This window comes from Rhodamnia argentea, chromosome 10 (genome assembly GCF_020921035.1).
Source record: "Rhodamnia argentea isolate NSW1041297 chromosome 10, ASM2092103v1, whole genome shotgun sequence".
Lineage (NCBI taxonomy): Eukaryota > Viridiplantae > Streptophyta > Magnoliopsida > Myrtales > Myrtaceae > Rhodamnia > Rhodamnia argentea.
This window is the reverse complement of record NC_063159.1, coordinates 18,890,821-18,915,488: the sequence shown is the minus strand read 5'-3', so window position 1 is coordinate 18,915,488 and position 24,668 is coordinate 18,890,821. Positions and strand designations below refer to the sequence as shown.

At 42.0% G+C, this 24,668-nt stretch overlaps 4 protein-coding genes across 6 annotated transcripts; 1 reads left to right on the top strand and 3 right to left on the bottom strand.

Moving 5' to 3' along the window:
- Positions 1-1,812: 1,812 nt before the first annotated feature.
- On the bottom strand, positions 1,813-3,856 carry LOC115747631 (B-cell receptor-associated protein 31). The gene is made up of 2 exons (XM_030683852.2): positions 3,477-3,856; positions 1,813-2,440 (listed from the first exon to the last, which is right to left on the bottom strand). Exons 1-2 carry the CDS (start codon positions 3,757-3,759, stop codon positions 2,058-2,060), a joined length of 666 nt encoding a protein of 221 aa, XP_030539712.1. The 5' UTR covers positions 3,760-3,856; the 3' UTR covers positions 1,813-2,057.
- A 4,696-nt stretch (positions 3,857-8,552) lies between these two features.
- LOC115747592 (glycine-rich cell wall structural protein 1-like) lies at positions 8,553-10,059 on the bottom strand. 3 transcript variants are annotated; one of them, XM_048271414.1, is made up of 3 exons: positions 9,519-10,059; positions 8,661-9,362; positions 8,553-8,628 (listed from the first exon to the last, which is right to left on the bottom strand). In XM_048271414.1, the coding sequence occupies exons 1-2, from the start codon at positions 9,967-9,969 to the stop codon at positions 8,740-8,742; spliced, it is 1,074 nt and encodes a 357-aa protein (XP_048127371.1). In that variant the 5' UTR covers positions 9,970-10,059; the 3' UTR covers positions 8,553-8,628; positions 8,661-8,739. The 3 variants fall into 3 exon arrangements, with proteins under 3 accessions (XP_048127371.1, XP_048127369.1, XP_048127370.1); XM_048271412.1 differs by having other exon boundaries at positions 8,661-9,479; positions 9,636-10,059; XM_048271413.1 differs by having other exon boundaries at positions 8,553-8,640; positions 8,673-9,479; positions 9,636-10,059.
- Positions 10,060-14,511: 4,452 nt separating this feature from the next.
- On the bottom strand, positions 14,512-18,694 carry LOC115747666 (L-ascorbate oxidase homolog). The gene is made up of 9 exons (XM_048271758.1): positions 18,536-18,694; positions 18,285-18,463; positions 18,046-18,155; positions 16,766-17,036; positions 16,523-16,625; positions 16,079-16,424; positions 15,440-15,805; positions 15,190-15,268; positions 14,512-14,976 (listed from the first exon to the last, which is right to left on the bottom strand). Exons 2-9 carry the CDS (start codon positions 18,432-18,434, stop codon positions 14,755-14,757), a joined length of 1,647 nt encoding a protein of 548 aa, XP_048127715.1. The 5' UTR covers positions 18,435-18,463; positions 18,536-18,694; the 3' UTR covers positions 14,512-14,754.
- Positions 18,695-23,862: 5,168 nt separating this feature from the next.
- Positions 23,863-24,668, top strand: LOC115747693 (aquaporin SIP1-1-like). The gene has a single exon (XM_030683944.2). The coding sequence runs from the start codon at positions 23,926-23,928 to the stop codon at positions 24,646-24,648; it is 723 nt and encodes a 240-aa protein (XP_030539804.1). The 5' UTR covers positions 23,863-23,925; the 3' UTR covers positions 24,649-24,668.

The following is a 24,668-nucleotide window of genomic DNA, read 5'->3' as shown; positions in this document are numbered from 1 at the left end:
GGACGGTGATCAAGTTGGCCCTTGTGAAATCAGGAATGACGTCACGAATCTATATCAAATAATTTTTTTTTAAAATTTTAGAATCATTGTATGAGTTGTTATTTGATATATTCTGAATGGTAACATTGGTAGATGCGTTAAAATTACCGGAAAGAGAGGAATTCGACCTTTGAGGGCAAAAATGATATATGGGTGTTAGATACTGAAGAGGAAGAAACGCTTTCTTTTCTTCCCATATTTTTTTTGTTTATCCCTTCCTGACCGCATCTTCAAAACGAAAAATAATCTCCATAACGAGTAGTATTCGTATTTAAATTTTCACGTTATGGATTAGGTTTGTTCAACAGGTTCAAACTCGAGACATATTTTAACATTTGATGTCATTTTATTCGTCGAAATAACGTGATCTACTGTTTGTATTAACCCTTAAAAAATCATCGTGCCACGCTTGTGATCGGTGGAGTGTACTTTTTCTTTTTCTTTTTTGGGTAGGCGAACGCAATTGATCTATTAATCTCACCCTTCACGTTGGTTTAAATTGAGCTGCTTTGGCACATGTTCTTGCGATCCTAGATCAGCGGCTCGAAGGATTTTTAACTCAATCTTCTCGCCGTTGCTCTTACCCGTCCATTAGAAACCCTAAAGATTCTATGAATTTCCCCATCGCTTCGAACGAATAATGTCAACTGCTAATCTAGTCGAGTAGCCAGGACCAAGCTTGTAAAAAAAAAAATTGCCAACATCTTACAGCTTAGGCCGAATTCTTGCCTCAACCATTGAAAGCGAGCTGAATCATTTGAATCGTCGCCAGCTTTGGCCGGAAAGAGGAAAAAAATGCTTTCTTTCTTGTACTTTTTGTATGTTTGAATTGTTCATGAACTCTCCATGCTCGTTGAATCCATGTAATCTACTGTTTTGTTAACCCCAAGTTGTATGACAGGGCATCAAACAATTAATAAGCTTCTAGATTTTGTTTCCAGAGATTGGGAAGTATTCCAAATGACAAAATGGAGGTGGGTTTGTTACTTTTCTTGGGACAATTACCTAAACCTATTACATTTGTACAAATCCAATTCTAGATCTTTCAATTTAATCAATATAACCCTACATATTTTGACAATTTGCCAATATAATCCATTCGACGAATTTTGACAAAAAATCATTGACGTGCATACCGGACTTTGACTGAAAAATCGCTGTTACTTCCAGTCTCGTTGAAAAGAATATTAAATGAAGAGTTCTCCGATTTTCGAAGAGCCGATTACACACAATACGATGGTTAATTTTTGTAGTTTTTTTTTTAAAATTTTTTTGAAATTTGCCATTTTTTTTCTGTTTCTTCTTCATTAAGAAATTGTTAAAAACACCGGAACCAGACTCTCATCGTTCTATCGGTGAATATGGACCCGCCTCTACTTCACTTACCAACCAAAGCGTCTCCTTCTAGGCGAGGAGACCACAGGCTCTGAGGCCGCCTATCCTGGATTCGGCAAAACCAGGACAGGATTCACATAAGCAGACTAAACCACTAAACCTGCCCGAGTATGAAATCACAGAGATCCACAAGAGTTATCATCAAGCAAAACTAAACTGCTTGTACTAGCTTGAAGCAGAAGTACCGGCATATGCTGCCGGCCAATTCACTCAGTAGGTCTGGACATTTTCCATGTTCTTGTTTCTAACCGAGTCATACTCCTTGTTTGAGTCTCTCAATCGTTCGGTTCCCCTCTTGATTGAGGAGAAACTTGCAATGAAGCATAACTTACCGGCTTCACTTCTTAGAATTATACAAGACAGAATGGATGGAAGGAAATTGAGAATCCCATTTGCTGTCATTCTATACTGATTAAAGATATGAGGAATGATCAAAGAGTAAATACCGAGTACAACCATGATTTCCGTCCTCAACCAGCAAGTTTGCAAAGTTTTGTTCTTTACTTTGTACAAGCAGATTCAACACGACAGCCATGCAGTCTTCCCCGCCCAAAAACCATATCTCTACTGAAAAACACTAATGAAACAAGATCAAGAACTCGCCTGCTCCAGAAAACTCTTCGTTAGGTGTTCTTCTTGCCATCAGAATTGGACAAGGAGAGATCAATAGACTCCAACTGACTTCGAAGACTTTGGTTGTCTGCAAGCAGGCGGTCATACTCAAGGAGCAAGCCTTCAGATTGTTTCTTCAGAGCCTCGGCTTCAGCTTCAGCTTTCTTGGCTTCTCTGTCTTTTGTCTCGTATTCATTCTCCAGCTTCTTCACTTTTGTCCTCAGGATGGCAATCTCTTCCTTCAAGCCTTTGACCTCCTCTGCACTGCCATTTTTTCCCTCATCAATGCCTCGACTCTGTTTCTTGGCTGCCTCCATGGTCTTTCTGAGCAAACGAAGTTCTCTTATGTAATGGTGCAATCTATCAATCATCAAAGACAGAAATAGCACAAATCCTGCATCAAGTAAACCACATAGAATCAGCTCCAGCCCATACCCACAACAATGATAATAGAGGAGAGCTCAAGGGTAACCTTTCTTATTTAACTTTCTCTACCAGAGAGAAGGCTGCTGGATACTAGTCGTTTGCAAAAGAAAATGACGCAAACTAATTGGACCACCACACAGGTCAATACAGAGAGCAATGCTATACAGTTTGAACCATCAATGCAGGACTGAACGGCAATCTATAAACAACCCATAGTGAAAAAACAAAACTAACAGATCTCCTGGGATTCCGACAGATGTTTCAAACATACTAAACATAATAAAAACTGAAGCAGACACAAATGAGCTCAAAACGTGGGCACTCACAAGACGACAGTCGGGCTCAGTAAACCCAATTAAGGCAAAAACAGAAAGGGAAGAAAATATCTGAAATGAGAAAATGTTTTCGCATAAGCCAACATTATGCAAAGATCAGGCTTCCCAAGTAAGGACACCGATATTAACCTACAGATTCAATCAATGAATTCTCCGGAATTAGTAACAATCAAGATCCACTGGGTCATGGAAGCCATGTACTTTAGTTTAGCAATCAAATATCAGGCGCTACTTATCCGATGCCTGTGTCAGAGAACTCCGGTTCTGACCTATGCGAGACAAAATCTCGAACGCACAAGAGTATAAACCAATCACGTATAAGCGACAGAACTAAGGCACTGGGTTTAGCATTGCAATTGTGGGATTGCGACTACAGACAGCAGCACTTTCAGCTTGCAAACTGCTAATTTTGCCAGATTTGCGTCCCACCGCAGATGCACATTTATCTGAACAAGTCTTGTGAACCAGCGCCGATTTGCTTCGATCTAGCATCATTTCTTCCCATCCTCTTTACCGGAGACCCAAACAACTCGACTAATGCGAAACAAGAAGAACCCTAAGAGCTAAAATCAGTCGACGTTCCGAAAATGCGTCAACAATTACCCTCCAAGGAGCGCGAGGAAAATCGGAAGCTCCGCACCAGCTGAGGGGGAGCTAGAAAGTCCTTACCCATGAGAGAGGCCTCGAGCATGTGCTTGGACATGAGGACCTGGTCGGTGGGATTGACAGCCCCGGCCTCGACCGTGCGCCGCTGGATCTTCACCATGCTGTACAGGCTCGACCCGAGCACGGCGAGCACCGTCCCGGCCACCGTCTTCACCACAACCGGCCCTCTCCCCCGCTTGACCCGATCCAAGGCCATGATCACCAGCTTCCGCAGAGGGGTCTTGAACAGGAGGGTCAGGATCAGCGCCATTTCGGCGAGGATCACGGTGTACAGAAGCTGGATCATCTTTTCCACGCGAGAGGGGGGAAAAGGGGGATTACAAAAACCTAGAATCGCCAAGAAGAAAAGTGATGGGGGAAGTTTCTTTCTGTCGGGAGAGGCTCCACTCTATGGAGGGGAAGAGGCATTTATACAGGCTACCAGTGCCAGTGGAAGGTCTCCACGTCGGTACAGACTGCTTCGCCATGCTTCTTCAAGTGCAACGCGTCGTGTGCTTGCCGTGTTCAAGGATCGCCCTCCATTCACTTCATTAATGAAAATTCATGTCCGATAAATTGATATCTTCTTTTTTCGAAGAATTTGCCAAACGATTGCTTAGGCCCCAAAAAAAAAAAATGTTTAGTTGAAGTCTTAAAACTGATTACGAAATGCAATCAAGTCTTAAAACTTATTAAATTTGTGCAATCGAATCTTTTTTGTTAATTATGTCTAATTTGGCTAATGAAAAATGCTAACGTAACATTTTTTAAATTTTTTTTATCTCTTCCACGTGACAATGAAAGCGACTAAAATAAGGTAATCTTGATCCAAAATTTATTTTTAATATAATATTAATTTAAGTTGTATTGAAAAAATAAGCTAAAATATTTTATTTAAAAAAAAAGGAAGAAGGTTATAACCATGCGATGGCCCCACCACAGCCAAGAAGGTGGGAGAATGGTTACCCCCTCGCTTGATCCGACAAAGGGCCGCAACCCTTGCTCAAATCCACTAGCGGCCCCTTCTTCAGAATTGACAAAGGGTTGGTAACCTTCATCCAGATCCGAGAGAGGGCCACGACCCTCGCCGATCATTTCCCAATCATCGCCGACCCTTCTCGATTGTGGTGGGGTGGCGGCGCCTGGTTCTAGTTTTTTCCTTTTAAAAAAAAATTATCATTTTTTTAACTCAATATAAGTAAAATGTGTATCATAAATCATATTTGAACTAAAACGACGTCATTTTAGTCTTATATTTTATGTTTTAGCCACGGCATCACCACGTAAGAGAGAGAAAATATTAAAGAAAAGTCACTTCAGCATTTTTCATTAGCCAAGTTGGACGGAATTAATGGAAGAACTCAATTGCACCAGTTTGATAATTTTTAGAACTTGATTGCACTTTTGAAAACTCAATTGCACTTTTATAACAAATTTTAGGATTTCGACTCACATATCCCATAAAAAAAAAAAAGGAGGTTGAATGCAGGTTCCTTTAGTTTTGTGAAAAACAACTTTCAGGAAAATACTTTTTGAATTTTTTGACGTTTAGTTCACAAAAAATAAAATGAGTCGAGGAAAACATTTTTGACCCATAAAAAAAAACTTTAAAAGTGTGGAAAATGTTTTTCTTATTTTAGAAGAGAAAAACATTTCTCTCATCTTTCTTCCCTTCACTTTATTCACATTCCTTTTCTATTTAACCAATTTTCTTTTTTTTTTCTTCCCCTCTCTCTTTCTCGTGGATTTTTTATTTTTTCTGAAAAGCAAATCTCTCTCCTGAATTTTTTTTTTTTTTTTGTGGGAGGGGGTTGTTTTGGACTCCCTTCACTTTAATTATGCTGCTTTTGCACCTCTGTCAATTGAGCCAAGGCAAATTCAAGTCCTCAAATCACTCGCCTCGCTCGAGCACAGGCCAAATATTATTCGGCGAAAACCCGTTTTTCCGTTTGCCTTTGAGCGAGAAGACGAAGCAGCCGAGGAACGAGAAGTGGCCGGGGCTATATTCCTCTATTCGATCATCCGGTGTTCGATTATGGAAATTGGATTCATAAGAAGTGAAAAGAGGGACCTTCAATTTTCAGCAAGAGACCAAAACATCGTTTTCCTATTCCCGGTCTCTCTATTGCACCAAACATTTCAAGAGGTAATTTTGCTCGAAATTAAGCGAATTAGGGGTTTTCTACGATTTTGAAATGGAGCTTGGGAGATATGAATCAATTTGGTTGCATAATTATTTCTACATATAATAGTCACTTATTCAATAAAAAGCGTGTAGAAATTCTTGGACTGAAAAAAAAAAATTCAATGTTCCAATTCTTTCCAGACATGTCATATTAAGATTATGTGCTTTGAAACTCTCGGATTTTATTTGCCTAATTTCCTAAAAAAAATCCAACTTTAAGTTCGGTTCCAAATATGCCTCGAACTTTTCTTTGTCTCGAAAAAATCTCCAAACTTTAGATCCCCATCCCAAATCTGCCTCATGAGGCCTCTGTCCAAAATCACCGTTAGTCATCATCAAGTTTCATATCTTAGAACGGTTTCATTTTGAAAATTTTCAATAGTTTTTATTGGCTGGATTTGTTATCAACGTGAAAATTCCTGGCTATCGCCCCATTACTTTGTTGATGTGGATTTGTTATTGACGTGGAAGTGTCACGTCAAGTTCAGATTGGATCCAGGGGGTAGATTTGATAATAAATTGAAAGTTGGTGAATTTTTTTTAGATAAAATAAAATTCGAGGCAAATATGGGACTGGTCCTAAAATTGAAGGATTTTTCTTAAACAAAAACAAAATCGAAACATATTTGGGACCGAAATAAAGTTCGAAATTTTTTTGGAGACGAAAAAAAATTGGGGTAGATTTAAGAGTGAACCTAAAGTCGGGTGTTTTTTTAGGAGAATTAGGCCGATTTTATTAAACATACTTCGCAATAATTGTCTTCGGAATACTCGTGTCACAATTCGTTTTTAACAGTAGGATGATTTATTGAACTTCATGACAAACAGATATTGTTACATTTCTTGTCTTGTAATTGTCCTGCCCAACCACCAGACTACTTGCAGCGTAAGTTCATCTGATAATTTCCGGTTAATCAAACACCACAAATTTCCTGCCTGGTCATGACAATAGCATAAATTCTTGAATATTTCATTATCACCTTAATTCAATACTAGTGAACCAAAATGACATATGTAACCTCAAACCCATCTATTGCTTCTTGGTATAGCAGGTCCGGTGGTGTCAAGTTTAGATTTTGCGCACCTCGACTGGTGTAGTTCCCCGAGCGATCTAAAGGGCACATTTCCCCGCATCATCTTGGTACATTTGGGATTTTACTCCTAAAAGCATTTCCTCATAGGTAAAGGATGCTATTATTATTGTGATTTTTTATTTTTTAGTTTTATTTTTATTGCAATGCTGTGTTCCTTTTTCACATCCAATCAAATACCCCGCAAAACCAACCAACCATCCGTCCTTTCAACTGGACATGGCCACGGGCCGTGAACCGCCGATTCCAATTCGTGGCCATGCTTGAACCGGAACCGGCCCTTGAAGGGGCGGTCCCGATTCCAGTTCGGAACAACCGGTTCAAGGGCCGGTTCCGGTTTGGCCCAATTTTGGGCTGTTGGGGGGAAAAGAGCCCCTTTTGTTTTTTTGTTTTTTTTTTTTTTTGCGATTTGGAACCGCCTATTATGGGCCGGTTTCGGTCAACGGGCCTGTTCTGGTTATTCCACGGGTCGGTTCCGGACCCAAACCGGCCCGTAGCCATGTCTACTTTCAACTTTTAAAGGTTGCATATTGGTCTAAAAAAAAATAATGATATTTAGGAATTGACAGAAAAAGTAATGTAAATATGCACCATGGTTATGTATAATCGATATAATTGATCTGGATACTAAGATCTTATTTGAACCAAAAAAGGAAAAAAAAGTTGCGTAGCCATTTGGATGCACAATAATTTCGTTATTAATCTCAAACTCACCATATCAAGCGATTTTTCGTCTTTGATAGTTTAATTGTTCTTTCTGCGACCTTCAAGATTTAATTTTAGTTAGTGTTAAATATGTCTTGAATTTTATATACCCAGTCCGGTTTATCACCCGACCCGACATATTTTTTGTGCGGCCCAAAAAGTGGAGGAAAAATTGAGATTTGGTTCATACGCGGAGAGTTGAGCCGATAGGCTCAACTCGAAGCAAGCGAACAAATCTCCTTTGCGATGCGAACAGATCTGCGTGGGGGTTCGGGGGCAACGCCCCTGAGAAAAAAAATTTTGCGCCTTATTTTGTACTGCGGCTAGGGTTTTTTTTCGTTTGACATTGATGATTTTCTTTATGTGAGAGATTTGTGAGCCGTGTGCGTTTTGTTCGATCGATAAGACCGACTTTGTAATCTGTACTCTATTTGATCATAGTGGAATTTCGTTTTGCCTCGCCCGTGGACGTAGATCACCTTGATCGAACCACGTGAATCATTGTGTTCTGCGTTCGCTTTCACATTTGTTTTTCAACAGTTAGTGATAATCATTTCCAAAACAAAAAATACCAAAAAAGTCTTAAATCTATTATCATTACGCTAATTCAATTCTAAACATTTTTTTTTATTAATTGAGTCCTGAATATTATATAATTGTGCCAATTTAGTACATTTGGCTGGCCAACGATGACATGGCGTCGCCGGCGCCGACATAGATAATTTTAATAATATTTTAATATTTTTCGAGTTTTTAATCATTTTATGTATTTTTTTCTTTTGTTAGGGCTGTCAAGAGGCCACCGGTCATTGGGCGAGGGCCTATGAGCCCTCACTGATCGTGACCCTCGCCCAGCTGTGAGCGCGGGCTCACGACCCTCGGCCAGTTCAGTCCATTCGAAGACTCATAGCACCATCATAAAAATACATCGGTCCGTACGTGGAGCTAACCGTAAATTTTTGGAGTTGTTTTGACAGATTGTCCGTAGAATAAGTAAGGATGTTTCTCGGGTCTGTTGTTACTTGGAACACCGCAAATTTCGTGATATGAATAGGTCAACCGATTTAAAACACGAAAGGATAGAGGTAACATTACATTGCATTGCACTGTCTGAATTGAAAGACTGGCAGTTTGTTATTCCATGTGGTCTTTAGGTTGCACACACGTTTGTTTAACATTAAGGCAACATGAAAATCTTCGTCACTCCCTTACCAAAAAAAAGAAAATCTTCATCACTCCAATGTAAGATCGATGGACTCCTCCGACATCGTAGTAGATAGTTTGGTTTTGGAGGTTGGCCGGGGTTTTATCTTCCTCCACCTCCTCCGCCGCCCGAGCCACTTCCGACGCCCACCCCTTTGCCAGCACCGGCACCAGCCCCTACTCCAACTCCGACCCCGATCCCGATTCCGACTCCAAACCCTCCGCCTCCGCCGACGCCATGGCCACCTCCAAGTCCGCCACCGGCACCTCCCCCGCCTCCTGCGCCACCGCCTAAACCTCCTCCGGCTCCACCTCCTACTCCCCCGCCTGCACCGAAGCCCCCGCCATGGCCCGATCCTCCACCTAGACCACCGCCACCTCCTCCTCCGGCTCCTCCTCCACCTCCAACACCTCCACCAGCACCACCTCCTACGCCGCCGCCCGCACCAAATCCACCCCCTTGTCCTGATCCTCCACCGACGCCACCACCGCCTCCTCCTCCGCCTCCACCAGCACCTCCTCCAATGCCTCCTGCACCGCCACCTACACCTCCTCCTGCACCAAAGCCTCCTCCATGGCCTGAACCCCCGCCAACCCCTCCACCTCCACCGGAACCACCTCCTCTGCCACCTCCAGCTCCAATGCCACCTCCAGCTCCGCCACCTACACCACCCCCAGCCCCGAAACCTCCACCATGACCGGACCCACCACCAACGCCTCCTCCACCTCCACCACCAAGACCGCCACCACCTCCAACCCCTCCACCAGCACCTCCTCCTGCTCCGCCACCGACACCTCCTCCAGCTCCGAAGCCACCTCCTTGTCCAGCACCACCTCCAGCACCTCCACCATGACCGGACCCACCACCAACGCCTCCTCCACCTCCACCACCAAGACCGCCACCACCTCCAACCCCTCCACCAGCACCTCCTCCCGCTCCGCCACCGACACCTCCTCCAGCTCCGAAGCCACCTCCTTGTCCAGCACCACCTCCGGCACCTCCACCTCTACCACCACCAAAACCGCCACCGCCACCTGCACCACCTCCAGCACCACCCCCAGCTCCGAAACCTCCGCCCCTCCCGGCTCCTCCTCCAACTCCTCCCCTCCCCCCTCCACCAAATCCACCGCCTCCTCCAGCCCCACCTCCAGGACCGAATCCGCCACGACCACCGAATCTGCCGCCGCAGCGTCTCCGTCCCCATCGACAGTCACTGTCATCCCGGAACCCAGTCTTGTCAACCTTGTTGTCACCGAGAGCAAGTGCACTCAAATGGAGCACAATGCAAGAAACGAGAAGAACCCCGGAGAACCATTTGCTGGCGACCCCCATGGCTTTGGACACCAAAAGAGAGGCAGAGACAGAGTGTTCGTAAGCGAGAGAGAGAGAGAGAGATATTCAGTAGCTGACTAGGCTTGCTATTTGTTAGGTCATCCATGCTCGTATTTATATAGGTTTCATCCACCAGCTAGCAAAGCAAATTTCTCCATTGTCCCTGCTTGCTCCTCTCTAAACATCCAATAAATGGCTGCATGTTCATCACTTCATATGCCGCGTGGAACCGTTGGGCGATCGGCCCGCACATTAAATGGAAATGAAGGTCGAAGTTTGACTTTCGACATGTACTCATGGATGGAGTCATCAACTTGACTCTCCGGCTACTAAATTTGCATGTTCTTTTTGCACAGGAGATAGCAGAAAATTAGGAAGAGAAGCTAAAGAGAATTTCACAGGTAGGTAGGGAGGGTTTTTAGCTGATAGGCTTGTTCCTTTGTTAAACAGAATGAACGAGCTTGGATCTTCACAAACACAAAAATAAAATCCTCGAATTATTATTCATGTCAAATTCACAGAGCTACGTAACGCACCGGAAAAAAAAAAAAAACATGCATGCAGTTGCTCGTCTTGTTCCTAACGCTCGATCATATCAGCGTCAAAGCGGGATTTTCTCTCTCTATCCCATTATTCTTTTTTTATTCGGATGATTAAACGACGTTATCGAGAAAATTTGACTGACATTGTACGGTTGAAACAGTGGAAAACTTAATTGCTCCCACCTAATCTTTGAAGGCAGTCAACTCTAGCCGCCGACACTCGAAGATGCAGCTACTTGTAGTTGTAACCCTTTGAATCAATCATCCGTTGCCCGGTCATTTTCTTTTGGAAAGTAATGCTGTGTTTGTTTCAGAAAAATTTTCATGACAAAGGAAAATACTTTCTGTAGAAATTTCAAGAGAAATGAACAATTTTCACTTGTTTGGCCCTACATGGAAAAGTTGTTTGGATCTCACTTGTAAAATGATTTCAATCTCGTAAATTTCTATGAAGCATGTCTAACTGATTAACATTTGAATTGACAAGTTCCTAACGGCATGCCTCTCGCTTTTCTAGTCCAGGATAAGATTTGAGCTCAAAAAATAAACGTATGAAAAGGCAAAATCGACCTTTTTTTTCCATTTCTTTTCGTCACAATTTCCCTAGCAGTACCTAAACTAAACATTCCATTGTTGGTTCTAGCATAGATGGCTCTATCTTCACATGATACATTAGGATAAATTGTGCTGCAAAGAGTCGCTCGAGTAGCTACTGCGACAAGTAACCAAAGAACAACGAGTTCCTCGTTCATATAGAATTGAGAACCGACATGTAAAGTCTAATGCTTGATCGAAAAGATTACGAGTTTCTTCATTTTCCACCTTCGTGTCAATATTCACTCTCTCTTCCGTCGAGCATAGAAGATGAACGGAAACGAGAATCAAACGATCATACCACTGAAGAACTTGTTGACACCTAAATTTTAATTTTTAGAAAAATCATTCATATAAGTATAAAATGAGAGTTATTCATAATTCTCACAAAAAATAAATTTTCATGCATTGCATATTTAATTTTCATCGGTCAAGTGTACGTCATGTCGGCTAGGGCCGTAGATGAATTAATTGAGCATGGTTCCGACAGATGACCGAGTTAAAATCAACTCGAAAGTCACTAGAGAGGGTGTAGAATCTTTTTGGACTCGAAACAGCCCGTTCGAACTCTTAAAATTGCAAAAAGGCCTTAATTAGTTACCCATTTGATTAGTTAAGGTCCAAGTGAGTCCGAAATCACAAAACGAGCCCATAAAACATTGAAAAGTAGCCCGTTTCACTCCCCTCATTCATTTGGCCGAAAATTGTAAGAGTCTAAGTCTAGTAGGACTCCTCAAGATCAGAATTTTCGATCTAACGATCAACATCTAATTGGAGCTTTTGATCTAACGGTTTAAATAAGCCCTACAACTCAAAGCCCTACTTTTCTCTATAAATACATCTTTATGCCTAGGGTTGAGGCGTCGGAAAATTTTCTACTCTCACTTGAGAACTCACGTGGAATAACAAGGGGTGAGGGAGATCAACTTTTTTTGCTGGGCTTTTAGGTTTGCGTTTCTGCTTGTCCTCTTCTGCTAGTCTTTCTTGGCTGTTTTTACGATGGTTTGGTGCTTTGTTTTTTCTGTCTACCTTGCTGTGGTTTAGTGTCGATTCCCCTGCTATTTGGCGTCGTTTTACTGCTGATAGCCGCCTGTTTCAGCTGCTGTTTGGAGCCTAAAGGCCCCACTGTTCGACAAATTTTCTCCGGCATTAATCAAGGTCGAGCTAGCTCGTTCGGCCTCAGTTTTATTATCAATCGCTGCTGTTCGATACCCTAGTTCCACTGCTGTTCTGTGCTAAATTCGCTGCTGTTTGGTACCAAGTTGATTGCTATGCAATAGCCGAATCCGCTGTTCTGTGTGCTGATTTTTGTGACTGTTCGTGCTGATTTTTACTGTTAATATAAGGCCGATCTGCTGCTGTTTTGTCCTGTTACTCAGCTGTTTCTTTAGGTGAACAGCTCCCTGGACAGGCCAAGAATAACAAGGGAAAGTCCCTGGCTGTTCAGTCCGAAAAATCTGCTTGGAGCTCCTAGGCGTACGCGATACCCCTTAGCCGATTAATCTTGAGAGATTTGCTCACCAATATTTTTCGGTTCAAGCTTTGAATTAGGTAACAAAGAATTCTCTGTCGTATCTTAGAATTTGTTATCTATGTGATTGATTCCTTGCCTTTGTACCTCGTTCTTTGCTAAATTTCAATGACTGATATTGGCTTGGGTTACAAGAAGTTGTCGAATTGAAAGCATGCATGAAAAATTCGGATTTTTACTCATGATATCACTAGATCCGAAAATATGAACATGATTTGGTTGAATTTTACTTCATCTTGTTTGTCTTGATTGAATTTGGATTACCTTGCGTATTCTAAAATTGATTAGATAAAAGCGAATTTTGACAAATAGGTTAGTGATATTCAATTGAGATTTGGTGGATCATTCACGGATAATGATTAATCTTTGTATATCAAATTTGAACTTTTCCGCATATCTTTTGGCTTGTGGATGATCATGCATATCTTGAACATATTTTCGGATTCTTTAGGGAAAAACTATTTGGTATATCTTATGGATAATCTTCGAATGGTTGGATTAGAATTTTTTCGAAAATCTGAATATTTTGGATAAGATCACATCCCGATTGAAAATTTCAAACGTATCTTTAAAATCCGGGAAATTATCTAAAAATTCCTCTCAAATCTCAAGAGATAATCTTTCCTATTTTAAAAGATATGAAATCCTTTGTGAATAGGAGCTTATCTCCTTGAAAATTTCAGAATCCCTTAAGGGTTTTAAAAATTCAATAAATATTTGCACATCTTTAAACAAAACTGCCTATAACGTATGCTCCCCTTGTGCCTTGTCCCGTCGGAAAATTAAATCACACGCCTTAGCCACGATCTCGTGGAATGGGATGGTGATTTAAATATAGAAATTCGTATTCTGCCCTTTGGCGAGAAGGGATGTTGTATTTCTATATATTATCCGCATACCGGCTCGAATCTTCGAGGATGTAGCGGATAAAATCTCGCTCTGGCCCGAATCTTCGGGAACGAGAAGGTTTATCGAAAAATCGGATTTAAAGGTATATTATGGGCATTTTTGTTTAATCTTGTTCAAATTCATCCGTTTCAATTCAGAAATCCGAAAAAAAAATTAAAAAAGAATCACAAATCATCAATCAAGAAAAGGCATTTTCATGAAATTTGGTACCGAAAGGGTGTTAATTAAAATTAACATAATCAAATCCCCGAACCCTAAACCTCTGGTTAGCAGAAAATAAAGTATTCTCCCGTACTTTATTTAGGTATCTAATCTACCTACCAAAAAAGATTAGTGGCGGCTCCTAAATTGAAAATCAAATCTAAGTTGCGAATTGGTAGGGCTTGGGAGAGTCCGTATTAGGTTAGTTAATTCATCTAATTAACCTAATAATCCATTAACCTAAAAATCTAATTTTTAGGTCGCGACAGAACTCAGAACCGATTCACGATGTAAAGGATTAATCAAATTTTCGTAGATTATTCTTTAAACCGGTGGGGGAGAGAGAACCTAGGACAAGCCGTTGAACGCCGATGAAGAAGAGCTGCCGAACCTTGGACGAAGAAGTCTGAGCGATCCTTGAAGAAGGGTAAGAAGAGTGAATGAAGGGTGCACCTTTGCCAAGGTGAAAAAGTAACTGAGCCTCGGTCAAGAAAAGTGAAGACGTTGTTAAGAAGTTCGGGAAAAGTTTTTCCTGAACTCATTTTTCAGCACATTTTCTTTTTGCCGTAAATAATTTTCCATTAACTCGTCATTTCCATTAAACCAAAAACGTGAATGTCCGAAAAAACTTATTCGCCAAAAATTCTTTCACTCAAACAAATGTGCCATAAGTATTGTTCGGTTTTCATTTTCAATCTCGATGAGCCAATGGATTCGCCCAGCGAAGCTAGCTAAAACAGAATTTACAGAAAACATGGACAAAAGTTAAGAAAACGGACCAAACGATGCGAACAACGCAAAAACGAATAGAAAAAAAGCATGCATGAGGAGATCGTTCTGATGAAAGAGCATTTGACTCAGTCAATTTAAAGCATACTAGACAAATCTATATGGCTCGAGTAAAGCCTGTGTAACATCTTTAGCAGTTACCGAGAATCCTGTCAACTCCTTCTGGTTCGTTCCTAGTGGATCGACACCTTTATGATCAATGATGGGATTCGATTCGATTCACTCTTTTATTGGGACCAAGCGGGTCGACCGGGCAGCCCTACCACAGAGGAGAGCATTGCTAGGAATTGGGTACTCGTCCCTCCAAGAGTTGGCCGGAGAATGAACTCGGAGGTAGAATTGTTGTCCCAGATATCGGCGAGCCCAGTTCTCGGACCGCACGTTCCACATCCCCACGTTGTCCAAAGGAATGTAAACAGCAGTCCATGAAGTAGGATAGACCTGAGACAAGATCAATGAACAAAATCAAAATGGAAGCTGTCCTTTCTGTTTTACGAAACCGAAGAATCGGAAGCAAAGTTATCAGATGCTAACTTCCAGATAGTCAGATATCCTCTGTAACAAGATTTTTAAATTCCAAAATACTCGAACGAAATATGATGATAACATAGATCAGCCTTAGAGAGAAATGAGAGAAAGGCGACGCCTGAATACCTGAACGGTACAGCGAGAAATCGTGTCTCTCAGATTGTAACTTAATCTACTCGCGGGTGTCCACTGCCCTCCGTCCATCCTGCCCAATTTCAATGCACAGCATGAAGACAGAGTCTTTCAAATTCTCATATCCATGAAGATTTTGAAGAACTTTTTTTTCTTTTTTTGATAATAATCCAGGGGCATGGGTGCAAAGACCGGCCTATCCGGAGAATGGTCATTCTTAAGTGCAATGGGTCAATAAACTCACCCCACGACAAAGAAGTTATGGCCATCGATGTGCCAGGACTGCACGGTGTCTTCAACATTCTCAAACACAATCTCCACATAACCTCGGAAATCAGCTGCCATGACTGATGTCTGGAGGTAAGCGGCACCGCCGGTGGGGCTATCCGGGATGCTCCCTAGTGCGAAGACTCCAGGAATGTTGAAGTAGTCAGCAAGCTTGAGAGGAGTATCGGCTGGAACAAAAGAAACGCTATTGACGGCGTATCTCTGCTTCCCATTAATAACCGGAGCAGAGTTTGCGAGTCTGATCGTTTGCGTAGTGTTGATCATTCCATAATGGTAGGAGCCTTGGGGATTAGGCCTCGGTCCACTTGCAGTTAGGTTCCGCCTAATAAGATACATGACATGGCGAACAGATAAATGAACGGTCAGTGCTTACACGGTGAAGAAGTACTTGGAAATTTACAGCGCTTAGACCAATTGGTGGTGCTTTGACAACCAAAGCAGTGGTGATAATTATGATAAATTTAATGTTATGGTAATTGATAGATTACCTAATGAAAACCGAATACTCAATCAACGAAGCAAGAATTCTTTGAGAATTAGTTAGTTTTCATACAAACCAAAGTTCAAGCAAAGAAGGTACAATGCCAGGACACACCTGATAGACCTTGCTTGTTCAAGCGACCAGTCAATCTGCACGGTCGGCCCTCCAGGAGGTGGGCCAGAGACACTTCCAGCTGAGTTACTATAACGGAGGACCGAGGTAGCGGTCAGCACTTTGGAGGTGAAGCGTGAGGAGACGACAATATAGTAATCTTGTGCGGGTTGATCGCAGGTGACGAGGACAGAGTAAGACTGACCCAAGTGTATGTCCAGGGAATTGTAAGTGTTCTGCAATGTGTGGGTCCCCTCGACTTCCACTAGAACCATCTTGTGCCCCTGGATCCTGAAGTTGATGGCAGTCGCGATCCCTACGTTCGATATTCGAAATCTGTACGCCTTCCCTGCCAAAACAAGTTTGGAATTTGGTACGGTATACTTGACGCTTACCGCTATTGGGACAAGATAATTTGTCCTGCATATCCAGAGCTCATCGAAATACCTTGATCCACTGTAAAGGTGTAACTGTTTGATCCACGGCCATTAATGAGTAGCCCATCCGGGAACGGAAGATCACTGCCACCGTCCAATATGGCTCTCAAGTCCTAAAAATTAAGTAACAAAGAAAGCAATAAGCCAAATGTGTCGGCATGTATCCAGCTGCAGGTGAGACATTTGATTCCAAAATGCATACTCTTTTTCAACGGCAGAAGCATATGACGATTGTACGTTTTAAGCAACTTACAGAGTGGTTTCTCGTGAACCAATCACCAGCAAGGATAGTGAAGTCGTCGGCAGGAGGTGGAAAAGGCACAGGAATCACTGATCGGCTAAAAATCTTGAAGCCGCCAAAGCCTCCTGCGGCCTTGTGGAAAGCGAGGGAAGGGAAGTAGAAATAACTACCAATCTGATCCTTCACTTGAAGGATATAAGTGAAGTTCTGGCCCGGTGGGATCGGGCAGTTTGTGCCATAAACTCCGTCCTGCCACGAGTTTCTTTTCTGCTGCACGCCGTTCCTGAATTTAAAATAGATGAGCGACTACTTAGATAATGTTACGCCAAATGAGCACTTGTGCCGGGCGACATATATTCAAGGTCCAAGTTCAAGCTTTTACTCTTGGAGCTTTTGCTAGTAAGAAGAATTTCCGAAAGTCATCAGACTTATTCCGTCGTAGGAGTTCACTGCCAGTTATTTTGATACAGTTATCAAGGTGGAGAATCGCTTGGTTCAAATCGTCTTATGATTTTTCACTCATTCTACTGAGCCAAAATTGTTTACGGACAGATTGAAGGAAAGTGCTCAATAGTTTGAGAGAACCTGTGACTTGGCACATTGAACATTCACAGTACATCATCAAGCATTACATACTCGGACAGAAGCATCTTAATAAGAACTTCTTCTCAATAGAAGTAGCCTGTAAATTTCGGTATGAAGTTCAGTATATAACATCAAAAATGATCTCTTAAGCACTCGGTTTTCTAATGAGGTGATAGATCCGACCAACAAATCCATCCCCAATGAAATGATCCCCTAGAAATGCTTGTACACGATTTCGCCCTCTGTCCAGCTCTAGCTCAGAGTCTGTATATCGAAGTTAACTATTCTAGACAATGCTCAGCTTCAGGATATAACTTTGTGGTCAAGCGACTTCAGTCAAGGACTATGATCAAGTAAATCGTCCCAGGATTTGAATGTCAGCCCTGTCTTTCACCGACGAAAATTAACAAAACGTCTGCATACAAGCCGACACAGACACGATTAACCTGAGAAAGTATTGCATAGATTGACTCTTAATATGTCGAAGGAATTGCAACACTGACGCATACAACTGAACTGAAGAAAATACATTATAGGGCACTTGTTTTCAACGCTAAGCTCATTTTAGGAGACCTGTTAGTTTAGCTGATAAACAACGTACGTATCAAGACTACAACGCGCAAAACATACCGCAATTCACATAAAAGTCATGAAATAAACCAGATGAGTGAAGAAGAAGAAGAAGAAGAACCAAAGGGAGGACTGACCAGGAGATGAGGAAAGGCTCATCCAAGGCGTTGAAGACATTGATGATCAAGTTATCATTGGTCACGGACACAATCTGAGGCCCTGGAAATTGCCCGTTTATCAAGATCCCCTGCCATGTTTTTAAACAAGAAAAATGAAAAAACCTCAGCTTCAACACACGACCCATCAGCTTCCACCAAGAGAAGCAAATACCAGAGAGAGAAAGGAACTCCAAGTGCAAAAGACCAAAGATTCGCACCTGCTGTTTTACTCCGAGAGGGTATATATAGCCATAAGTGACGTTCCAGTTGTAGAACCTATATGGGTCTTCCCCGTTAATGCAGCTCGCTAGGGACAGCACCAGAAACGCCATTGACGCCACTGCACAAGGGCCTCTACAAGCTGCCATTTTCACTCTACACAAGCCTCCAAACGCGTCCAACGGGACTGACTTCAGTGAAGAGCAGGAAAAAACAGAAACAGGGAACACGAATCTAAGAAGAAACTTACGGATGAAGCAGAAGAGAGATTGTCTCTATTTATCCACCCTCTGTTTTGCTGTTGATTCTTCCTTTTCCTCTTTTTGCTTTGAGGCTTTGCACTTTTTTTTCCCCTTGTTTTATTTATTCCTTCAAACAGCAATGCAGAGCAGAGAAAACAGGGGCGTTTCGATATATGGACAACGCATCTGAGTCCCTCCATGAGCTGTAAATTAAGCAGAGTCTGAGAATTCGAGAAGGGAGAGGACAGAATCCGCGTCTCTCACTCTCGAACGAAGTGAGGCAGTGAAGTGATGTGACGCCAGAGACCCGAGAAACCTGAAACTCATAAATCTTGTCCTTCTTTTTTGGTCAGACATAAATCTTGTCTTTGACCTGACCATATATTCATTTCCTAGCTGGAGCATCCTCCCCCTGCTTCAGCATTGTTTGGGCCGTGATAAATTAATTGATTAATATCACGAAAAATTTTAAATTAATATATTTATAATAAATTTATTTTAAATTATTTTTTTTCATCAAAAATTTCAAACTAGTATATTTGTGATATACTTACTCTAAGTTAATTATTTTCACCATTAAAAATTTCAAACTGATACACATATGATAAATTCACCATCTATTAATTTTCATTAAATTGGATTAATAACACGAAAAACCTCAAATTGATACACGTGTGATAAATAAAGGGTAAAAATCCTAAATATGTATATTAGGCAATTGTCGTGTGTCATTTAACTCAGCAATTTGAAGATAAAATTTAAGTTTAATACCATGAAAAACCCTAAATTGGTACACATGTGATAAATTTACCCCAAACTATTTTTTTTTTATCACGAAAAATCTTAAACTGGTACATTTGTAACAAATTTGTCCCAAACTATTTTTTTGACTATCAAAAATCCTAAACTAGTATATTTGTGACAAATTTACCCTAAACTAATTCTTTTGACCACGAAATACCCAAAATTGGTACACTTGTGATAAATTTATCTCCCGTTAAATTGACTTAATATCACGAAAAATCTCAAATTAATAAAATTATGACAAACAGAGGGTCAAAATCCTATACTGGTATATCCGTCAACCGTCACGTGTCACCAAATCAACAGTTTGATAGTTAAATTTAACAAAAATTAACGGAAGGTAAATTTATCACGTGTGTACTAATTTAGGATAAATTTTTCACAGGTGTATCGGTTTGAAATTTTTTATAGTAAAAAAAATAGTTTGGGATAAATTTATCATAGATGTACCAGTTTGGGATTTTCCGTGATATTAATCCTAAAATTTAACAGAAACTAACAAAGAGTAAATTTATCACAAGTGTATCAGTTTAGGGTAAATTTATTACAAGTATACTAATATGGGTTTTTTGTGGTAAACAAAATAGCTTGGGATAAATTTATCATAGGTGTATTAATTTGGGATTTTTTATGGTATTAATCCTAAATTCATCTTTTTCTTGAGAATTTTATGAGTTGTCATATATCCAGTTTTTTTTTTAAATGTTATATTTTTCAGTATATTATTTCTTGTTTGTGCAATTAGTACGTTCAAAACTAATTATCTATTAAATACAGTTCATAAGTAGCTCCTGTAAGCCTCATCCTTTTCCCAAACATACCATTCGGCATTTGAAGTTTGTACCTACGCTTCGAATGAGATAGGCATCAAGATATTTAGGGAAAATTTCAATTAAGGGCTTGAAGTGTCTTTCTTGTTTCAAACAAATATCCGAAGTGATTATGCCTATTTCAAATAAGGGCTTCACCTCGCCGATCAACCGACCGATTAGAGGCATTTTCGCCAAAATATAATTTTTAATTCATTTTTAGATAAATTAAATTAAAAAATGAAGCTGAAATTAAAATACAAAAAAAAAAAAGAAAACACAAGCGGGAGGACTACCCACCTGCCTATGGTTGCCGCCCCACCGTTGGTGGGGTGAGCAATGGTTGTCGTCTATGAAGAGGGCCGCAGACCTCGACTGAACTAGGGCGAGGGTCGCGGCCCTCTCCCAGCTCTAGTGAGGGCCCGCTAGCCGTCACCACTTGTGGGTGGGATTACTAGCCCTCGCCGAGGTGCCGGCGACCCCGATAGCAACCATTGTCGCCGTTAGCCTATTAGTTTTTTTTTTTTATAAACATATTTATAAATTTTTTTAGAAAACTAAAAGAGGAATAAACAAAGAAAAATAATAAATAATAAATGACGAAAATGTCCCTAATCAATTGGTGAGATGTCCTTTTTTGATACTATGTGGCCACTTCAAATCCTTTTTTCAAGCCATTATTTGAAACAATAAGAGCATTTCAGACATTTATTTGAAATAAGATTTACTTCAGACTCTTATTTGAAAAAATAAGGGCATTTCGGGGTCCTTAATTGAAATTTTTTTTCCAGACATTTAATATGCAGCTTCCTTATTTTTGTTATTTTTCGCCTCACGTTAGTTAGTCGATGGTGAAATGCTGCCTTTTACCGAGGTAAATCCTATCTGTGATGGACCGACATTTTTGGGTTGGTGTCTGTCCTCTGGCCTCGACATTCAAATTCATTTTATCATAAGGTCGACGACTGCTGCAAGCATTCATTACCCCAAAAAGATAACTCCGCGACTGATTCGGAAACCTATGGCCTTGAAGTGATGACTAGATCGATAGCTCCATGCGACTATAACCTTTTTTTTAAACAATAGTTAAGAGTGCATCATTAAGTTATAATAAGAAAAATATGAGGTAATGAAAATGGACAAAAAGCCTAAAAAAGAGACGAGAGAATCTAACGGGAAAAGCCCCAATGAGAGAGGAAGACTTGGATGCGAAGCAACTGCATGACGTGGCAACATCGGGTGCTTAATTAATTAATGTTATATTTCTAACTCTAATTCTAACTAAGCATATTCTCTCTGCTTTTGAAGGCTAATCAATGTAATTAGCATCTTATGAAATAATTAAAAAAGAAAAAGAAAAAGATAGGGGCTCCATCAGTGTCGGCCGGTGGAACCTTCCAAGATCGAGCTGTGGATTTGTTGGTAGCCGGCCCACGTTGCAAATAACGTTTACTAGCTTGAGCCCCAATACGACGGGCCGTTTTAACATCTACTATAGTTGCCGCAGTTCTTGCATTCTTAAGCGGGCTTGGCTTTCTTATTCTCCCGAGTCATAGAACTTGGGTTTTGTTTTGGGTTCTGAACTTAGACGCTAGATTCGTGTCGAATAATCAACGTGATTATAGTTAATACCACGTCAATCCATGGTGACGCGAGGATGATTGGACTGATTTTGTAGGGGGATTAGATTGTGGATGACGGGGTTGGATCAGTAGGTCAGTAGTTGAATAATCCCATGTCATACAGATACGGGTAAGTTTTCCGTCAACCATTAAACGAGATTGGGCTTCAATAGCGTGAACAGCTTGTGCTCGCTTCGACCTCGCGCCACCTTCCGGCTCCAACACGTCGCGGTCGATGAGCTACTCGTTGAAGGCAACAAGATATGTAGGAAGGTCCTCTAGACTCGGTCATGCCCTCGACTGCCACATTGAGGCCCTATGAGGCCTGAGGGCCCAATTCGCAAGTTGTTGGTGGCACCATCGGCGGAAGCAGTTGTCGATCACCGCAATGGCGAGGACGCGGCGACAATGGAGGAGCAGGCCAATTGTGCTCCGAGAGAGATATGCTCAATCATATTTTGCATCCGGATTTTGAAATATGCTCTCCTTCTGTATTGATCAATCCATCCGCATACCATCGTCCCGTGGTATAATCGCCCTATGAAATGTTTAAACCTCTCTCCTTATGTATAGGACCCTAAGAAACTCACAAGGAGAAAAGGAAAAGCTACCCTCAATCTCTCCGGTGGCTGCGCAATAACGTTGCGTCCCTAACGGCGAATTAAATTAACTGGGCTTAGGTTAGTGAGCCCCGAGTTGAAATGGATTCATTGTTCCCTTGTCAGAGCCCAACCTAAGCTTACACTTTAATTAGACGAGTTCTATTCATTTTCTGAAATGAAAAAAAAAAAAAAAAGGAGTGAGCGAGCAGGCACAATTTCAGAATAAAATCAGAAACTTTCATGATCGGACCAGTGGGAACTGGTTGGATTCTAGGTTTGAGGATATACGTGATAGGTTTCAGATTACAAAATTCAAGGAATCAATTCCGACAATAGGTTTCAGATTGGAACTCGGAACAAGTCTTTGTGTTTTTATTGTTCTATAACTTTGTGTGATCCTGCTGTATTTCATGGCACCCGATGACGAGTGTGTAATCTAGAACGATTAGTCCGAATTTTCATTTCCAACGATCTTTGTGATTGACACTTTCACTTTATTAATGTTTCATATTCTTCAAGTGTCTAGTTATAAGTTGTGGTCAGTAGATTATAACAATAAATGGTAATCATTAGATGCGATGATTTCACTGCAATTGTTCACTTAAGGATACATGTTCAACCTGGATAGACTCTGGAATCAACCTTAAAACCTGCGATATGGTAGGTTCCAGGTTTTAGGTTCAAAAAATTGAAGAATCGGTTCCGACAGGTAGTTTCAGGTATCAAGTAGATTGTGAACCAACCCCCGAAACCGCTCATTTCTTTAAAAAAAAAAAGTCATTAAATGATGTTCATTTCGCTATTCAGTTCCCTCCGAAAAGATACTCATGATAATGGCCAAATTGGGTGTCGATCGTCTTCTGCGTGTTCCAACCGAGCAACCACATATCTGACGTTTCCTCACCATGTTCATGATCGGTTTTCTAAACACGCCAAAAAAAAAAAAACAGAGAGAGAGTTTTTGCAGGGTCGTCAGACATTGTAGATTGCAACCTAACTTGCGAGGGGTGTAATGAAAAAATGCAGGAGGAATGTGAGTTTCAATGGCATCGATAACCTCCCACGATCCACCTACCCAAACCCTTCACGTTTTCAGTAGCCATCTTCCATCTACCTAACAATGCCGATTAAGTTTTTTAAACGGGATTGATTCACCTTCGCCGCTCCAGCGAGCGCGCACGGCCTGTGTTTCCATCGCTTGCCATGATCGGAGGCTTATTCTAAACTCTACCGGCAGCCACGGACGGCGACTTGATTAACCCCAATGCAGGCAGATAGGCTGTAGGTAGACAGGCTTTAGATAAAAAGGTGATTATTCTTACTATAAGTATTACCGTTGTTATTGTTAAATGCTACTTACCAATAATCGTTGTGATCAGATGACATAATCATCTTTCGTCTTGACGCGTCTGGCTCTGACATAAACTATTTTTCAGACGGAATCTCTCGTTTGCGATTCCTTTTAAAAGATTCTGCAACTTCGCTGATTGTTCATTTCTTTCTTGGCTCTTTGCCCCGAACAGCGCCGCCCCTACTCACGACGGTCGCCAAAAACCAAGTCATGGGCCTCCTCAAATCGGCGGCGGCCGACGCCGTCCTCACCTGCCTCTGGGTCGCCTGCGTCTCCACCCTCGGCACCCTCACCTACCTCGCCGCCACCGCCCTCTCCGTCCCGCCCCAGTCCGCCGCCGGCCTCCTCATCACCACCTCCCTCGCCTCCGCCCTCGTCTTCCTCTTCAGCGTCCTCGGCGCCATCCTCGGCGGCGCCAGCTTCAACCCCGCTACCACCGTCGCCTTCCGCTCCGCCGGCCTCCGCCCCGACGCCTCCCTCTTCTCCATGGCCGCCCGCTTCCCCGCCCAGGCGGCAGGCGGGGTGGCCGGCGCCAACGCCATCCTGCGGCTGATGCCGGCCAGGTACAAGCACATGCTGCGGGGCCCGTCGCTGAAGGTGGGCCTGCACACGGGCGCCGTCGCCGAGGGCGCGCTGACCTTCGCCATCAGCCTCGCCGTCCTGGTGATATTCGTGAAGGGGCCGAGGAGCTTGCTGGTGAAGGTGTGGCTGCTGGCGATGGCGACGGTGGGTCTGGTGGTGGTGGGGTCGAGCTACACCGGGCCGGCGATGAACCCGGCGAACGCGTTCGGGTGGGCGTACGTGAACGACCGGCACAACACTTGGGACCAGTTCTACGTGTACTGGATTTGCCCCTTCGTGGGTGCGGCCGTGGCTGGTTGGGCGTTCAAGCTCTTGTTCCCAATCCAGAAACCCAAGGAGAAGAAGGCTTGAAAAGAACCCAAAAGAAACAA